The sequence below is a fragment of the Phoca vitulina genome, unplaced genomic scaffold (genome assembly GCF_004348235.1).
Source record: "Phoca vitulina isolate PV1807 unplaced genomic scaffold, GSC_HSeal_1.0 scaffold94, whole genome shotgun sequence".
Taxonomy (NCBI): Eukaryota; Metazoa; Chordata; class Mammalia; order Carnivora; family Phocidae; genus Phoca; species Phoca vitulina.
The window spans coordinates 3,501,003-3,520,285 of NW_022589797.1; the positions used below are offsets into that span (position 1 = coordinate 3,501,003).

At 40.5% G+C, this 19,283-nt stretch overlaps 1 protein-coding gene across 1 annotated transcript in view; it reads left to right on the forward strand.

Annotated features, from left to right (window-relative positions):
* Positions 1-19,283, forward strand: part of SMU1 (SMU1 DNA replication regulator and spliceosomal factor) — a 25,933-nt gene continuing 6,650 nt past the window's right edge. The window contains exons 1-11 of the mRNA XM_032396713.1: positions 1-145; positions 4,004-4,214; positions 5,763-5,915; positions 7,115-7,225; positions 8,552-8,680; positions 10,091-10,210; positions 11,724-11,840; positions 12,460-12,587; positions 13,525-13,651; positions 15,783-15,950; positions 18,099-18,251. Of these exons, the coding sequence (XP_032252604.1) occupies positions 120-145; positions 4,004-4,214; positions 5,763-5,915; positions 7,115-7,225; positions 8,552-8,680; positions 10,091-10,210; positions 11,724-11,840; positions 12,460-12,587; positions 13,525-13,651; positions 15,783-15,950; positions 18,099-18,251 (1,443 nt within the window). The 5' untranslated portion in view covers positions 1-119. The remainder of the gene's footprint in view (positions 146-4,003; positions 4,215-5,762; positions 5,916-7,114; positions 7,226-8,551; positions 8,681-10,090; positions 10,211-11,723; positions 11,841-12,459; positions 12,588-13,524; positions 13,652-15,782; positions 15,951-18,098; positions 18,252-19,283) is intronic.

Here is a 19,283-nt window from a genome sequence, read left to right on the forward strand (position 1 = left end):
CGGAGCGGGCGTCTGACGTCGAGCGGAAGTGGTGTAAGGCGGCTGCCGGAGGTGTATTTGGTGTGTTGCGCGACTGGGCCTAAGAGTGGAGTGGTTTGTTCCCCCGTGAAGATATCACTATGTCGATCGAAATCGAGTCCTCGGAGTGAGTCCTGCGGTGGCGGAAGTTTGCGAAGTGGCGGGGGCGGGGAGGTGAAGGGTGTGGAGTGGAAGATGCTCAGGGGGAGGCGTCTGAGAGCCTAGGGAGTGGAGGGCTTCTCCTTGCCTACAAAGAAGCTTCTTGGATCTGGCTACGTCGGAGGCGGGCCCACTAGAAAGTCGCGGACGAGAAGCCCAAAACCCCATGGGAGACTGCACGGGGCTAGGAGGAAGGATAGGCCTTGAAGATCTGAGTTCTAGCCATCGCCGACTCCTGGCACGTTCTGTGACTGATCAGATTGCCCATCCATTCTGGACTCCAGTCTAATTACCTGCACAAGGGAACTTGGATTCTAAGCTTCCTACTCTTCCCGCTTCCCCTGTAACAGTGTGATTCGTTTCCTCTGTGCTTATATGGCCCCTTTGCGTTTCTCTGCCCAGCACTTACTTACCCAGTATTGTAGCTGTTTCTCTGCCCACCCTACTGGCCTGTGTAGGCGCCTAGGAGCTCCTTTTCCGTATAGTCCCAGTGCTTAGCAGACCGTAGAGCCTCAATTACTGCCGTTGGAATGAATGAACGATTAGCTGTTTTATCAAGCGGTATCTGGCGCTGAATTTTGATTGGTCAGAGAGTTCTCTGTAGCTACAAAGGAGAGACAGAATCTGAAGATTGGGCCAGAAGAATGATCTACGTGGGGGGGAGGCGGACTAATGACTGAAGAAAGTCTTTAGTGAACTTTTTTAGGACTCCACCCTCTACCTTGCCCTTGCCTATACATAATAATTAAACCAGCAGACATAGTATTTGTGTTTTGAGTGCAAGTAAGGGAGAGGACTTGTCCTGAAGACCTGCCACAGGAAGAAGGGAGGTTTATTCATTCAACAAATATTGAAGTCTACTATGTACTGTTCTAGACCCTGGGGATGCAGTAGTTAACAAAACACAAAAATCCTTCCCTTTATAGAATGTACATTGTGATTGGGGAGGGCCCACACAACAGACAAAAACAGTAAGTAAAATATGAGACTTAACAGATGGTAGTAAGTGTTGTGGAGAAAAAAGCAAAGAAGAGTGATAGTGCTGGCAACTAAAACAACTCAGGGCAGGAGTTGGAAAGGATTCCGTGCTTTGGGGTCTAAATAAGAGCAGACACCAACCATTCTCCCATCCTTGGGCTGCTGCATGCTTGTTCGTGCATTCGTTTGTTTTTAAGATTTTATTTTTAAGTAATCTCTACACCCAGTGTGGGGCTTAAACCCACAACCCTGAGATCAAGAGCCTCACACTCTACCGACTGAACCAGTCAGGCACCCTTGCATGTTTTTATTATCAGTAATAGCTACTATTTAGTGAGTATTTTCTATGCCAGTCATGCTATTAACAGTATAGTCAACCCTACAGGGTAGGTATTTTTCTTAACAGATGAGGAAACACGCACAGAGATGTTAACTGACTTGCCCAGGGTCACAGTAAGTGACAGAACTCTGATTCAAATCCCAGCCTATCTCCAGAGCTTTTAGGTCTTTATATATTACAGTTGACCCCTAAATAACATGGGTTTGAACTGCGCAGATCTACTTATCTGAGCATATTTTTATCGTACAGTACGGTAAGTGTACTCTTCCTTATGATTTTCTTTTTTCTAGCTTGCTTTATTGTTAGGACACAGTTTATAATACCTATAACATACAGAATATATGTTAATCGACTCTTTATGTTATCAGTAAGGCTTCTGTCAACAGCAGGCTATTAACTTTTGAGATTTTGGGGAATCAAAAGTTAAACACAGATTCTTGACTGTGCAGCGGGTCAGTGCTCCTAACCCATGTTGTTCAAGAGTCAACTGTACATTTGTGTTGGAAGAAAGTAAATTTTGATTTGAGGTGTGTCAAATATGAGATTTTTACAGAGAGGGTGCCTTTTTTGGGAGTGCAAATGGAAGTATCCTAAGAAAGATAGTAGGTACTAAAATAGCAGGGATCTAAACCTGAGTATCTCTCAAAGGGGCCATGAGAGAAGAGACTACTTAATGCAAGTAGCAGTAATCAGTTTCCTTCTGCAGGAGTTTTTAAGAAGAGGGTGTTTGCTTTCCTGTCAGGGATGTATGCTCAAGAGCCACATTGTCAGTTTGAGTCTTCATTTTTCCATTTATCTCTGTTACTTGGTCAAATCCTTATCTGTAAAATGGACATAATAGTAATACCTCATAGGATTGTTTTGAGGAATAAATGAATCAATATGCCTAAAATACTTAAAACGGTACCTGGTATATAGTAAGTGCATAATAAACAATAAACATTGTTCATTTTTTTATGTTTATTATTTCTCTCTGATAGAGGGAATTGACTAAATTCCAATCTGTAATTCCTTCCAGCCAGGACAGTCTGACCTTCTATACTCCTGCTGTCTGTAGAAATACAGTATGAGGGGCGCCTGGGTGGCTCAGTGGGTTAAGCGTTCGACAGTTGATTTTGGCTCAGATCATGATCTCAGGGTTGTGAGATCAAGCCCCACAACAGGCTCCATGCTGGGTCTGGAGCCTACTTAAGATTTTCTCTATTTGTCCCTCCTTCTGTCTCCCCTCTTTAAAAAGAAAAAAAAAAAATACAGTGTGAGCCACATACGTACTTCTAAAGAAAGAAGGAAAACAGTGTATTACAGCATTGTACAGTGAAGTTTTACAGTCTATATGAACAGATTCTTCACCAGATTCCTTACTAAGCCCAAGATCAAGAAGTTTTAACTATAAATAACTATATTTAACTATAAATAACTTAAAAGTTTTGTCACATGTTGAAAGTGGTTGCTTCTTCTCTCAATATTTGGAAATTATCTGGCTCCTCTTTTCTCTTGGGAAAGTGAATCCACAATGTTTTTATTTCACTTGTCCTGAAAATTTGGTAATAAAGGCAGTGGGTAGGTGTTACTTTGTTTTGCTTTTACATACAGTATAGTTCTACTTATTGTTTAACAAATCCCCATTAAGAAAATCTCAATTCATATTTTTTTTTATTGTTTAAAAGAATGGACCAAATCATCCTATAAGCATTTCGAGTATATTCTGTCAATGACTGGACTAGGTTTAAATATTTCACAAAAGTGTACAACAGTAGGGGTGCCTTGGTGGCTCAGTCGAGTAAGCTCAAGTCATGATCTCAGGATTGTGACATCAAGCCCTGGGTCCATTCTCTCCCTCTCCCTCTGCCCCTCCCCGCCATGTGCTCACACACACACACTCTCTAATAAATAAGTCTTTTTTTTTTTTTTTTTTAAGATTTTATTTATTTATTTGACAGAGAGACACTGTGAGAGAGGGAACACAAGCAGGGGGAGTGGGAGAGGGAGAAGCAGGCCCCCCGCCGAGCAGGGATTCCCGATGTGGGGCTCAATCCCAGGACCCTGGGATCATGACCTGAGCCGAAGGCAGACGCTTAACGACTGAGCCCCCCAGGCGCCCCAATAAATAAGTCTTTTCAAAAAGTATTCAACAATATAATCATACATTATGCCAAGTTAATAAGAAACTTGGCATAATAAAAAGATCTCATACCTTGGAAGTAAGAGAGTCACCATAGTACCAACTCCTTTTCTAGCTGACTGTGAGACACTAGGCAAATTATTTCTCCTTTCTAAACCCCAGTTCTTGAATTTTGACTTGAAGGTTGGACTAGATGATCCTCAAAGTCCCTTGTACCTTGAGATTCTGTGATTTTTGGAAAGTTTTACTTACATGATAAAGAACTGGAAAGCAAAGAGTGAAAGGAGGATGGCCGAATAGAAGAAATAAGCTAGGGGGGCTTTATTTTGTGGACTCTTTTGGTGTGTGAGGGTTCCTGAACTAAATGAGTTGCTTTCTTTTTTCAGTGTGATCCGTCTTATCATGCAGTACCTAAAGGAGAACAGTTTACATCGGGCGCTTGCCACTTTACAGGAAGAGACTACGGTGTCTCTGAATACGGTGGACAGCATTGAGAGTTTTGTAGCTGACATTAATAGTGGCCATTGGGATACTGTTTTACAGGCTATACAGTCTCTGAAATTGCCAGACAAAACCCTCATTGACCTCTACGAACAGGTAAGAGTGGAGGTGATGCTGATCCCCTTCAGTTGGTTAATTGAGGGTCCCCTCACTGGGAAGTGTCAGCGAGCATTCCTTGAAGCACTGTGGGACTGTAACAGCCCTTAAAACTTATACTGTCAAGGCTTGAGTACTACTTTGTATGGTTTTTTTCCTCTTTTTTTTTTTTGAAAAGCCAAGACTTTCCTAAATTAAAATTATTTTTTAAGTGATCATTAAATAAACTGTTCTGATACCAAGTAGAGTATTACAATTCAGTTCTGGTGCTAACCACCTGGAGTTAGTGCAGACCCTGCAAGCTAAAGGCCCAGCCCTCCACAAGATTCCCTTTACTTCAGACACAAGCTGCACTTTTTTGGGGTCTCAGGCCACCCACACTCCTGACCAAGTGGCTGCATATCTGGGTCCCCATGACCCCTTAAGAATTGATAATTCACTAGAATGAATCACAGAACTCAGGAAAGTGCTGTATTTATGATTACAGTTATATTATCAAGAATACAGATCAGGACCAGCCAAATGAAGAGACACATAAAGGTGAGGTCTCAGAGGGTCCTGAGTGGAGAGCTTCTAATGTTCTCTCCCTGTGGAGTGTCTCACCTGGCTTATTAATGTGTTTACCAACTAGGAAGCTCCATTGGGGTTTTTATTGGGGTTTCATTCAATCTTCAGCTCCCCAGCACTCCTTGGAGGTTGGGCTGGCTTAAAACCCCAACCCTCTAATGTGGTTGGTCTTTCTGGCAACCAGGCCTTTCCATGAGCTGTCTTCATAGCACAAACTCAGATGTGATGCAAGGGGCTCATTAATAATGAAGATATTCCTATCATTAGGAAAATTCCAAGGTTTTTAGAAGCTCCATGCCAGGAAACCAGGACAAAGATCATATAAATTAGTTATTATACACTTGTATAATAACAGAATGGGCTTTCTGGAAATAGGAATGTAGTGTTGTTCAAAATAAAAATAGGATAGTTTGTTTATTTACAATCCACATGAGTTCAGTAATTCCCCAAAGAAAATTTCGTTTATTGGAGAAAGGTTTCTCTGGAGCCCTTGGAAATATTCTCATCTTTAGTTTTTTCAGTTTCTGTATTCCGAACAGTAAGCCAGAGAGGAGAGGAGATGGGTAGATAAAAATGAAAGACAGAAGTTGAAAGACTGGGGTGGCTCAGTTGCTTAAGCGTCCAGCTTCAGCTCAGGTCATGATCTCAGGGTCGTGAGATTGAGTCCTGCGTCAGGCTCTGCCACTCAGCGGGGAATTTGCACCTCCCCCTCCTTCTGCCCTCCCCCTCCCTATGCCCCTCCCTGCCTCGTGCTCCCTCCCTCTCTTATAAATAAATAAGATCTTAAAAAAAAAAAGGAAGAAAAATTGAAGTTACTATTTATAATTGCTTCATTTATCCACCTGAAAATGCTAGGGAAAAGAGAAAGGAGTATTTCCTAATATTGGAAATCATGTTGGGAGGCCATTTCTGAATCAGAAATTGTACTGAAAGAGTACTAAGAGAATGCATTGAAACAGACATTTTCTTTCAATTTTCCAGGTTGTTCTGGAATTGATAGAGCTGCGTGAATTGGGAGCTGCCAGGTCACTCCTGAGACAGACTGACCCCATGATCATGTTAAAACAAACACAGCCAGAGCGGTATATTCATTTGGAGAACCTCTTGGCCAGGTCTTATTTTGATCCTCGTGAGGTATGACAAGAAACTCTTGTTAACTTTAAAAAAAATGCAGTAATGTAATCTGTTTTTTACCATTTTATTGGATACTGATTTTGATTTAATTTTTGAGAATGATACTTTACTGTTTATGTGTGTTGTTTGGAATTTACATATGCTAAAGAGAATAATCTTGTTCAATTTTCTGAATATTTGAAGGTCTTCCCTCCCCTACACATTCCATTTTAGAGGGTTGTATGTTGATTAGTAAAGAAGCAAAAAATTTACTGTGATATAATTTCCACATTAGCCCAAGTACTTATTTGACCCTGAAGTGCTGCCTGACGGCTAGCATATTTACTGTGCATTTGTGTCCCTTGGCCCAACAAGTGCAGTTTTCTCTCAACGTTTTTAGTTCTTAGAAAGCTCGTGCTTTTGTCTCAGCCAGTTATGCTTACTGGTAGAGTGTGGTGACAGATACTCTTTTCTTCTTCCCAAACCTTATTATATGTTTAATTGTTTCATTGTTTCTCACCCAGCCTTTTACTAGTCTAAATAGGAGGAAGAAGAATTTAATAGGTCCTAGAGAGTGGAAAGTTAGGGTAAACTCACAGAAACCATGAGGATAAAGGAAGGAAGTTTAGATTACCATAAAAGGATTCAAGTTAGAGGTGGTGAAGAACTTCTGGGCTGGGAGTCGTTGGACTGAAGTAAATGACCAAAAAATTACTAAAAGAATCCTCAGCTCTGCAGATTTTTCAGAAAACTGGAAAAACAACTCTGGCTTTGACGTGGTTTACTTGGACCCTTTCAGAAATAACAGTGTGGATTGGCTGACCTCAAGTCTCTCCCAACGCATACTTTTGAAATGCAAGTGGGGAGAGTTGGGAATTGTCTTAACTAATTAATATAATTAATCCCTTCTTTAACCAGGTATTTTTTTTTTTTATATATTTTTTAAATGTTTCTGCTTGGGGCAGCTGAGTAGCTCAGTCGTTGGGTGTCTGCCTTCAGCTCAGGTCATGATCCCAGGGTCCTGGGATCAAGTTCTGCATTGGGCTCTTGCTCAGCAGGGAACCTGCTTCTCCCTCTCCCTCTTTGCCTGCAGCTCCTCCTGCTTGTGCAGGCTCTCTCTCTCTGTCAAATAAATAAATAAAATCTTAAAAAAAAATGTTTCTGCTTGATGATTATTGTTGTTTTTAAGTAAGCACACTCATATCCTTCTCCTTTTTCAGGCATACCCAGATGGAAGTAGCAAAGAGAAGAGAAGAGCAGCAATTGCCCAGGCCTTAGCTGGGGAAGTCAGTGTGGTGCCTCCATCTCGTCTCATGGCATTGCTGGGGCAGGTAATTAAAGTCTGTGGAACTGAAATTACCCTGAACTCCTGGTACTGTTTCCTATATATAAACTATATGTACAGGCTGAAGAGATCAGACATCCTTAGAACTGGGGACTGCCTGTAGAGCTGCTTGCACCAGTACCTGTGCCAGGCCACCCGCATTTATCCTGGGAGAAGCAGTATAGATTAGTGGTTAATAGCACAAGCTCTAGAGTTAGTTAGAATTAGGATGGTCGTAGAATTTATCATCCCATTTGGGATGGCTTAAGGGTGCTGTTGATCATTGTGCCAGGACGCTGTCAAAGGCAAATTGGAATAAATGTTTACCATAGTTAGAATCCAAGATCTCTCACTTACCAACTAATGTGGTCTTTGGCACATTACCTAACTTTTCTGGACCTTTTTTTTTTTAAGTAATCTTTACACTCAATGTGGGGCTCATAGTCCCGACCCTGATCACATTAAAAGCTCAAAAATCGATAGGAAAAATAGTGAAAATACAATAGATAAGTGGGCAAAGAACATAAATGAAAATAAGAGTTGGCAAATGATCTAGCCTAGGACCATCAGTCTCCAAAATCCATGATTTTTCCACTCCCCATAATGCAGTCATAAACACTGTTGAAGTTAAAACTTTTTGGGAAAGCGGTCTGGCAGTGTATATCAAGAGCCTTAACCATTCATATTCTTTTCTGGATTCAATAATTTTTCTTCTAGGAATCTATTCTCAGTGAGTATTATCCCTCAAATAGAAAAAGCCTTATGTTCAGAAGTGTTTATTGTGGGATAATTTAGCTGTGTAAAAAATTGGTAGCAGTGTGACTGTCCATTAATATATCAATTAAACTGTTAAAACATTCACCATGTAGGGTATATTTTACAGCCATTGAATTGATAGTTATGTCATTGCATGATCTGAGGATAGGTGAAAACAATATAAAATTTTATATAGAACATCATTACAGATATGTTAATAAACACACGTAAGGGGGAAAACACTAGAAGGTGTACATAAAATGCTAACCAACAGTGGCTCTATTTGGATGTTGGGACTGTGGGAGATTTTTGTTTTCCAAATTTTGTTTAGAATAAAAGTCAAACCTCTAAGAAAATAGATATGGAAATACGGACCTGTTGGCTCTCAGAGTTCCCTTGCACCCCGGGATCAGCCTGTGTTCCGAAGACACAGAGTTGCACAGATTATGTTGTCTTTGGAGGGCCAAAGGTGTGTGGGTGTAGATGGTAACCTGGTCCTTTCGGGCTGGGCTTTGAGCAGTCAGGACGAGATCTTAGAAGCAGCCAAGCAGGTTAGTGTGCGTTTCTTTGCTGACAGGCACTGAAGTGGCAGCAGCACCAGGGGTTGCTTCCTCCCGGCATGACCATAGATTTGTTCCGAGGCAAAGCGGCTGTCAAAGATGTGGAAGAAGAAAAGTTTCCTACACAGCTGAGCAGGCACATTAAGGTAGGATCCTTAGATACTCAGCCATTTGCTCATCATTTGTTGAGGACTCTGTGCTTGCTCAGCCAGGCCGTGTGCCAGGAGCTGACAACTTTCAGGGTTCCTGCTGGAGACCACTGGGGTCCTCCTGGGGTCTGGCAGTGGCACCCCTCAAGTGTATATCCATAAATTTGGCAGCTGGCCCATCCTCTGCCCTTGCACTTCCTCCCAGGAGGCCTTCATTTGGAAGAATGGTTAGCTCTTTGGGTATGCCTGGAACTAACTGTGAGCTTTCTGTGTATTCGCCCTGTTCGTCATTGCTGCTTTTGCCTGTTACATGTCCGGCAAAGTACCAGGCATAGACCGTAAAGCAGGCTTGTGTGGTGTTCGAGGAAAATAATTTTATCATCTCATGGCTGGTTCTTGTTTTTGTTTGTTTGTTTGTTTGTTTATTATTTTAATCTGAGACTTTTCTAGGACAAAGCACAATCACGAAATTGCTGCAATTCCCAGAATTTCAAGCCTATTTGCTACTTCAGCACCTCCTTTCTATTAGTTTCTCTCTGGGTTTGTGCTCTTACTGAATTTATGGATTTTGAAATATTTCATATTCCTCAAATCTTGGACCTTTGGCTTAGGGCTTTGAATTTATCTTTTCTGGATTATATGTTTTGATTCGCATGTAAAGATATTTCTGAGAAGCACTGTTCTATTTACCTGGCTGAAGCCTTGAGACAGAAATCCATTACAATTACGCTGCTGAGCCAAGATTTTCTTTTATAAAGACTTTCCTTTTCTGGCATTTAAAACGAAATTCATAATAGAGCTTTTCTCTGTTCTCATTTGTCTAATGTTCTGTAGTTTTCATCTGTTATTGGGAACATCATTGCTGGTAAATGCTCAGGATACATCTCCTAGGCAAATAGTCTGTCAGCTCTAATTCTAGAGTCAGTCAGCCACACGTTATCACTTGATTAAATGAAGGTCATGAAAAGAAACCGGATGGAAAATTTGTTTACAAAGCAGTATAGGAAAACAGACATTTATTTTGAAAAACTGAATTGTTGTCCCCTAGATGAACAACATATTGTCTCATACTGAGTGTGAAAGTCATACTGATAGTGGCTGCTTCACGTAAAAACTTACTGAGTGTTTTAATAGGGTTATTTGTTCCAAGTCCTTTCACATTGCTTTGGAAATATCAACTTCACATTAAAAAAAAACCTAGTTTAAACTGAGAGCCCAGACCTAAAACTGGTCAGAGAAAATATATCCATTGTCTCTGTCCAGATACAGAAATACCCCTCCAATACTCCGTAATATAGGCTAGCTATGACTTTGTGCTAGGGCAGGATTTCTCAAAAGGTTAAAATGGAAATTGTTTTAAGGTCAGTAGATAAAAATGCATCTGTTTCATTGTTTCATTTGAAACAGTTTGGTCAGAAATCACATGTGGAGTGTGCTCGATTTTCTCCAGATGGTCAGTATTTGGTCACTGGGTCTGTTGATGGATTCATTGAAGTCTGGAACTTTACAACTGGAAAAATCAGGAAGGTAAAGTATTTAAAATAGATTAACTTTTCTAATGGGAGAATTATCTATTTTTTGTTTTTAAATTATCTGTTATTTTTACAATATGTTTATTTTTTAAATGAATAATATATACATCTGATACAACATTTTTTTAAAGATAATATTTGTTTGAGAGAGAGAGGGCTAGCTTGAGCATGAGCAGGGGGAGGAGCAGAGAGGAAGGGAAAGGGAGAAGCATACTCCCTGCTGAGCGCAGAGCCAGACACAGGGCTCCATCCCAGGACACTGAGATCTTGACCTGAGCCGAAGTCAGACACTTAACCGACTGAGCCATCCAGGTGCCCCCATCTGATACAACATTTTATAAAACAGAACAGTTATTCAGGAGCAAGAGCAAGAGTCTTGCTCCTATCCTTGTCCCTCAGCTGGTCAGTTCTCTTCCTTGGTCCAGCCAGGGTCATCAGTTTCTTATGTAATCTTCCTGGAATTTCTAGGTATATGTAAGCATTACTTATTGTTTCTAATCTAACGTAATTGTAGTACTAATTGTTTCTCTTATTATGAATGAAGTTGAATATCTTTTTATATGTGAAAAGCCACTAATATTTCCTGTTCTGTGAAGTCTTCGTATCGTTTGTCTATTTTTCTTTTGAATTCTAACTGATTTTTAGGAACAGTTTGAGGAAATCAATCTTTGTAATATGTATTGCAAATATTTTTCAGTTTTGACCATTCTCTTTTGGCTTTGCTCATCATTTTGTTTTATAGACTTAATTTTTTTGTATCATTATATTTATCCATCTTTTTCTTCTACAACTTCTAGTGCTTTCATGTTTCATTTTATGTTTAATTTTTGATCCATTGGAATTTGTTTAGGGGGATGAAGTTGGTGTAGATCCAACGTAATTTTTTTCCTAAGTAGGTATTTATTGACTATCCACTGATTTAAAATATAATCTTTATCATAGAATACTAACTTCCACTCCATGGGTAGTGAATTCATGAGTGGTTTTCATTTTCTGCTTCATATATTTCCTTATAGTTTGCTTTTTTTTTTTTTTAAACCATGATGCAGTCTTACTTTGTAATTAGGAAAAGATGAAGATACTTTGTTCTGAATAGTAATGGATGATAAAAGAAACATCACAAGTCGATTAGTCAATATATGGCTTTAGGAAAAGTAGCTGACAATTTGGAAAAGACATTGGTTTTTCACATCATACCCTAAAATAAATTCAGATACATTAAAAATGTACAATGTAGAATTGTAGGGGAATTTTGCATAGAAAAAAGATCAGTAAGCAAAAGGGTGTTACATTGGAATTTTTTAGAGTATTAATTTGAAGTGTACAAAATTACTTATTCCCAGCACTAGCAGTGGTTCATTAGGAACATGTGTACATGGCACTAGTATTTGCTTTGGAAATTTAGAGTAGGCACAATCCGTTATTCTGCTTTTAGTGGGTTTGTAGAGATCTGGCGTAACTGGGGGTTTTGTGTTATTTTGGTAACTGCTTATCTTTGTTTCCTTTAGGATCTTAAATACCAGGCCCAGGATAACTTTATGATGATGGACGATGCTGTCCTCTGCATGTGTTTCAGCAGAGATACAGAAATGTTAGCAACTGGGGCCCAAGATGGAAAAATCAAGGTATTTATTAGTGGCACAAACCTTTATATGTAGACATTTTGATACTTCTGCAATGAGGTAGTGTTCCACATGTGATAGCTTAATAGCAACTTTGTTGAGCATCAACTTTATGCTAATTTACTTTTTCTTGTTTAATCCTAACAACTCTGCCTCAGGAGGTTCAATCATCAGTTTAAGGTCACACAGTTGGTAACTGATAGACTGGGACTTCAACTTAGATCTGCTCCTCATGCCCTTTCTGCTGTACCACCCTGGCTCACCTTATATGATGTGTTGTACTTTGGGGTTTTTTTTAGGGAGTGGGATGGTCTGCTGTTGATTAGCTGTGGTTTGTATTTAATTGCTGGTGAAACACCCTGGGCTAGATAAAATACAGAAAAGTCTGTTAAGTGAACTTTGAGTCTGAATTTTTGTTTTAATAATTTACAAGGAAAGAGGTTTAAGTTTCAGAGGATTCAGTTATTGCACTATGTGAAGCAGCCATATTCAACTATTAGCATGCATTTTTAATGCTGTTTTAGTACACTATTGAGCATTGCATCTTGCTTCGCTCTGCAGGCTAGAGTGGGACTCTGTTTACAAGTTTTTACTTTTTTTTTTTTTTTTTTTTTATGTAAAGGTATGGAAGATTCAGAGTGGACAGTGTTTAAGGAGATTTGAAAGGGCACACAGTAAAGGTGTCACCTGTCTAAGCTTTTCTAAGGATAGCAGTCAGATCCTTAGTGCCTCTTTTGACCAGACAATTCGGTAAGTAAGAGTCCCCAAACTCCCTCACTTGGGTTTGCTATAATGAAGCACTGGAGGGAGGTACTCGTGATTCCTTATGCTTTCACCAAGATGGTGTTATATGAAGAGTGAGTGTATGTGAGACCTCGTTATTATTTTGTTCATTTGAGTCTACCCAGAAGAGAGAAAGGGATTATAGCAGTGTTTCATGTTTCTCAAAGTGTGATTTTTGACCCACCTGCAGCAGAAGCACCATAGAGGACATATTACAAATATAGCCAAGACCTAGAAGTCTGTCCCTGAACAGAAGCCTATGGTATTATTGGCATATTTTCTTCCAGTCTTTTTTTTTTTTAAGATTTTATTTATTTATTTGACAGAGAGACACAGCGAGAGAGGGAACACAAGCAGGGGGTGTGGGAGAGGGAGAAGCAGGCTTCCTGCCGAGCAGGGAGCCCCATGTGGGGCTCGATCCCAGTACCCTGGGATCATGACCTGAGCCAAAGGCAGACGCTTAACTACTGAGCCACCCAGGTGCCCCTTCTTCCAGTCTTTGTGCCAAGCTTTTGTTTTTGTTTTGTTTGGCATAATGAAAATTTTACTACATACATAATTGCATAGTCCTCTTTCTTCACCTGATATAATTTGAGCTTCTATAATTCATTGAAAGAATATTTGGTCCCAACTGCAGTCTATAGAATATTTTTATTTTATAAACTTTTTTTTTTAAGATTTTATTTATTTGTGAGAGAATGAGCGAGAGAGAGAACACACGAGTGGGCAGGAAAGGCAGAGTGAAAGGGAGAAGCAGACTCCTGCCAAGCAGGGAGCCTGACGTGGGACTCCATCCCAGGACCCTGGTTTCATGACCTCAAGGCAGACAGTTAACCGACTGAGCCACCCAGGCGCCCTGCATTCTATAGAATATTAATTGTAAATTTCTTTTTGTTTGTGATAGAATTCATGGTTTAAAATCTGGGAAAACATTGAAGGAATTTCGTGGCCATTCCTCCTTTGTTAATGAAGCAACTTTTACACAAGATGGACATTATATTATTAGTGCATCCTCTGATGGCACTGTAAAGGTTAAGTATTTGCTACTGGTCTATTTTGGGGTTTCTATTTTTGTCCTTTGAAGAGTTTTCAGTGGTGATAATAGTGATGATTGTGGTGGAGTAAACTTCTTTACTAGCTGTTTTCAAGCTGTAAATGAGTGGAGTCTGAGACAGTAGTAATATTCTTTGGTGAATCCCTACTGAAGGACCTCCAGTTTCAAACTTACATAATCAAAACAGACTTTATCATGTGTAGGAAAAGAGGAAGGGTGTGGAGGCCTGTATTAAGTCACACCCCATATATAGTGGTTAAAGTCTATCTTGATAAAGGTATGGTTCACCCACAATAGTCAAGTTTACAAAGGGCTTAGTGGCCAGATAAATAGATCTTTTTGTTGCACAGTCTCACCCGACCCCTGACCCCCCAACATTTAGGGGCCTTCCGAACAGCATTTGTAGAGAGGCAGGAGAGGTGTAGAGTACAACTAAGCCCTTTCTCAAATACTCATTTACTGTCCTCAGCTCTCAGCTGCAAGTAGTGGATCTTCAGCACCTTAAGAGGTTTGGTTATTTTAATAGCAGGCCTCATTTCCTAAAAGAGATGAGAAATCCAAATAGAAAATTGCTGGAGATCTTTGAGACAATCCCATTTACATTCTGGACCTGCTTTTATTTAATTTTTAAAAAAAGATTTTATTTATTTATGAGAGACAGAGAGAGAAGGGGAGGCAGAGGGAGAAGCTGGCTCCCCACAGAGCAGGAAGCCCGATGTAGGACTTGATCCCAGGACCCCGGGATCACGAGTGGAGCCGAAAGCAGCTACCTAGCCGAGTGAGCCACCCAGGCGCCCTCGACCTGCTTTTAAATTGCCTTATGTATGTGTGTAGTTTGTGGCAGAAGACCTAAGCATTTTAACACAAACGCCTAAAAGACCACCCTCTGAAATTGCTTGTTCTGGCTTGGGAATTGAACCAGGAACCTGAGGGTAGGAAAGTCTTCCTCAGGATGGTTGGGGAGATACACAGAGCTCTTAGTACTTTAGTCATGGGATTTGCCCTTTGTGCTTTGTATATGGGCCTTACAACTTGTACAATGCCAGTGGGAGGTTGCCTGTCTATCCCTCTTTGTTTTGTGGTCTTTTCCTTTAGTTCTTCAGTGAGTCAGGTAAAGCATCTCACTGACTTTTTGGACAGAAAACATTGGGAGCCTTAGAACTCTTTACTTAAAAGTTCATTTCTCTCCTGAAGGCAACTGGGCTTTAGAGAACAGATTGGGGCAGATGATAACAGTATAAATTAGGAAAATAAACACTGGGGAATTAGTGGGGCAGTTCTTTCCTCCTGTTTATAGGTATTCAGCGTCTGTTTTATGCTAAGCTCTGTTGAAAGCACAGAGCAACCAACGCAGTCCGTGCCTTTGAGGCTTTTGTGTCTGTGTACCTCGTGAAGTGAATGGGGTCCAGACAATGCCATTCAAGATTTGGTCCATTTTTCTCTCAGCACATCTCAGATTTCAATAACTGTGATGTCTGATTTAACCCCAGCAGTTCATAACAGCCCAGAAGGGCAAGGTGAAAAGCATTAGGATGGGGACTGTTACCAGAAGAGACGTTGGGCCGGGAGAGGTACTACCCGTGTCCGAGAGGGACTTCTCCTTCACGGATCCGCATGTGTGTGTCAACACGGGCTTCTCTTCAGTGGTTCAAGCTGTACTGGAATCATTTGTGGAGCTTTTTTAAAAATGGACATGTCTATGCCCCACCCCAGAGCTATCAAATCAGAATCTCAGGAAAGAGTCCTGAGCATACAGTTCTAAAAAGCCCATGTTTTATTTTGATACCCAGATAAGGATAGCTTTCTGGTTGACAGTAGCAGTGTTGATGCGTGGCAAATTTTAAAGATACATAGCTCATTAGGAAAATTTTGTAAGAAAACATCATAGCCTTGTGACTTTTGTTGATACCAGTTAATCAGCAAACATGATAAGTGCTTACTATGTATATGGCAAAGCTAGGTATTTGATAGGACTAAAAATCAAGAAGCTTTTTTTTCTGAGTCAGTTTTATTCGTTTTTAGTTACCAAATGTCCATTTTTTTAATCCCCAAACTTTAGAAATTCTTATACCCCAAAAATGTTAACACCTTAAATTTTTGTGTTATAGATCTGGAATATGAAGACCACAGAATGTTCAAATACCTTTAAATCCCTGGGCAGCACTGCGGGGACAGATATCACTGTCAACAGTGTGATCCTGCTTCCTAAAAATCCAGAGCACTTTGTGGTGTGTAACAGATCAAATACAGTGGTCATCATGAACATGCAGGGGCAGGTGAGTGCTCAGAAAGTGCCTCTGCACGGATCCTGTGGGCCATTCCTAAATCATGCCTTGGTTCTGGCCCTTCCAGTAACCAAATATGGGTTCATCACTCCAAAAGCCGTATATAGTTGACCCCAAAACAATACAGGGGTTAGGGGCACCAACCTCCTGGACAGTAATCTGCATATTACTTTTGACTCCCCCCAAAACTTAACTACTAATAGCCTACTGTTGACTGGAAGCCTTACCGATAACATAAACAATTAACACGTATTTTGTATATTGTATGTATTGTGTATACTGTATTTTTTTTTTTTTTAAAGATCTTATTTATTTATTTGACAGAGAGAGACACAGTGAGAGAGGGAACACAAGCAGGGGGAGTGGGAGAGGGAGAAGCAGGCTTCCCGCGGAACAGAGAGCCCAATGCGGGGCTCGATACCAGGACCCTGGGATCATGACCTGAGCCAAAGGCAGATGCTTAATGGCTGAGCCACCCAGGCACCCCTATATACTGTATTCTTACCATAAAGTAAGCTTAGAGAAAAGATGTTATTAAGAAAATCATAAGGAAGAGAAAATACATTTACAGTACCATACTGTATTTATTTTTTTAAAAATCCATGGAGTGCTGGATCAGTTAGAAGAGCATGCGACTCTTGATTTCAGGGTTGTGAATTTGAGCCCCACACTGGGTGTAGAGATTACTAAAAAAAAAATAAACATTAAATTAAAAAAATCTGTATGTAAGTGGACATGGGCAGTTCAAACCTGTGTTGTTGATAACAGTCCCTGTCTGAGTAAGGGAGCTACAGTATGTGGATTACTAACTCAGTACGTCTCCTAGTTACCACACGATCTAAGGTAGAACTCGAGTCATAGGAAAAGGGCAACAGTGTCTTCATGATATGTATTTGTAATCAGGGCACTTTTGTAGCACCAGGGACATTAGGAGTGTCAAGATTAAGGTCTCAAGCCCTGGGAACGTGTTGTGGTGCTACTGAAATGTTGGCTTGGGCCCTTGGGGATTCTGCTGAGCATGGAGAAGAGCCAGGGGTGGTGTCTGGAACCATCTCTCCATCCCATTAGCTCTTATCACTGATAAATTTGTAGTTTAGAACCCATGGTTGAGGGCCATCTGGCTGGCTCAGCTGGAAGAGCTGCAGCTCTTGATCTTGGGGCTGTGAGTTCAAGCTCCAGGTTGGGTGTAGAGATTAAATAGAGACACAGACAGACTGACTGAACTAACTAAACTAACTTACAAAAAAAGAGCACATGGTTGAGATGGCTGGTCTGCACTATTTCCTGGCTCCCTGCCTAACAGCTGTAGTTGCCCACTATAAAATTTTTTGCTGGTACATCATATGTAACCATAGTACAATTATCAAAAACCAGTAAATGACATTGATACAATACTATTAATTCAAATACAAACCTTATTTGGGTTTCACTAGTCTTTACATGCGTTCATTTTGAGGCGACAAGTTCCATGAAATTTTATCAGATGTATGGGTTTTTGTAACTACCACCACAATCAGGATACAGAACTGTTTTCATTATCATAACCCCAGAGGAACTTGCTCATGCTACAACCTTTATAGTCAAACTTTACCCCCACCCATCCCTAGCCCCTCACAACCACTGATCTGCTTTCCATTATTGTCATTTTGAGAATGTTGTAAAAATGGAATCATATGGTATGTAACCTTTTAACCTCTTGAGATTGCTTTCACTCAGCTTGATTTATGATGATGTGGTGTATAAAATAGAGCAAGCAAGGTCTTGGAGACAGAGTTCCATCTTGCATGAGGAAAGCATCCCATTCTGTTAGAGGAAACAGTGGAGTATAAGTCCACAGAGCATTGAGAACTGGTAGTATATTGATTTAGAAATTGTTTGGGTGGTAATGAATTTGCTTCAGGGGAAAATGACAGTAGACTAAAGAGCAGGGTTGGTAATTTGGGATGTATGATTAAGTTTAGATAGCTTATCCGTGGAATATTTCCTAGGCGAGAGGATTTAGCACACGATGAGTGTAACTGGTGATCTAATTATAAATGTCAGTAAACCAAAATGCAGAATTAACAATGTAAAGATGTTAGTTAAAACTGCTGCTAATGCAGATGTTTTGTTTTTGCCTTGGGTTATGGTATGATTTAGATTGTCAGGAGCTTCAGCTCTGGTAAGAGGGAAGGTGGTGATTTTGTTTGCTGCGCCCTGTCTCCCCGCGGTGAGTGGATCTACTGTGTTGGGGAGGACTTCGTGCTCTACTGTTTTAGCACAGTCACTGGCAAACTGGAGAGAACTCTGACAGTGAGTATTACTGACTTGAGGCCATCTCAAGAAATTTAATACTTATGCCTTTCTGAACTCCGAAGTAAACCTTTTCCAGACTGCTGTGTGAAGCTTGGTATATAAAAAATGTAAAAACTGTATCACTAAATAAAATATAGGGCCCATAAGTAATGGTATGGAATTACCTCCTCTCTCAGGAAAGGTCATCCTTCAGTGAGCCCTCAGCTTCAAGTGAATAGAATGGGTGGACATAAAGCAGAGAATAAAAAGGGAACATGCCTGTCTACCTAGCTAGATTTAGCCATATCCTCCCTGCTGGGATCAGAGAGTGACAGATACATCTTATTTCTTGTTATGCCACAGTGTGATAGGAGTTAGATCGTCTTTCTCCATCTTTTAGTTGTGTCATTTGGAATATGTGGCCTCCAAGATCTCAGGAGGAGAAAAACTAGCTGAGGGCTACACTGCATGTTTTTGAGACTCACATCTGGAAGTGGCTTATGTTACTTTGTTCCTCATTCTTTTTTGGTTAGAATTCAGTCACATGGCTGACTAAATGCCAGGGGGACAGGGAAAATGTAGTTTTCTGTGGTCCAGAAGGAGAAGTGGTATAAACATATAAAAAATTATATACATACCCATGTTAGAAAATCATCTCTTGGCCTCACATGATTCTTGAGTGAGCTTTTGATGCACCTGCCCTGTCAGGCCTCCATATAGATCTCAGGGGTGCCTAGCTGAGGGGTCTGGAAAATACAAGTTCACTGAGTTGATGGAATCATTTGGTCTTAGCCATTGTCTTGGCCTAGAATTTACAAAATAGTGATGGTGAGTAGGATCAGCTGTAATGCAAAAGTGATTTGGGACAAAGCATTATTCACACATTATGAAAAACAGTACAAAAAATGTGAACTAGCAGAGTGATAGCCTCATTTGTTTTTGTTTTGTTTGTTTAGCCCTCTTCAAGGCTGCCTTAGGATCGATTTCTTTGGTGAGAAGTAGAAGCTTCACTCTTTCTCCCTCCCACTCCGCTCTGGAAGCCTCTTCGGG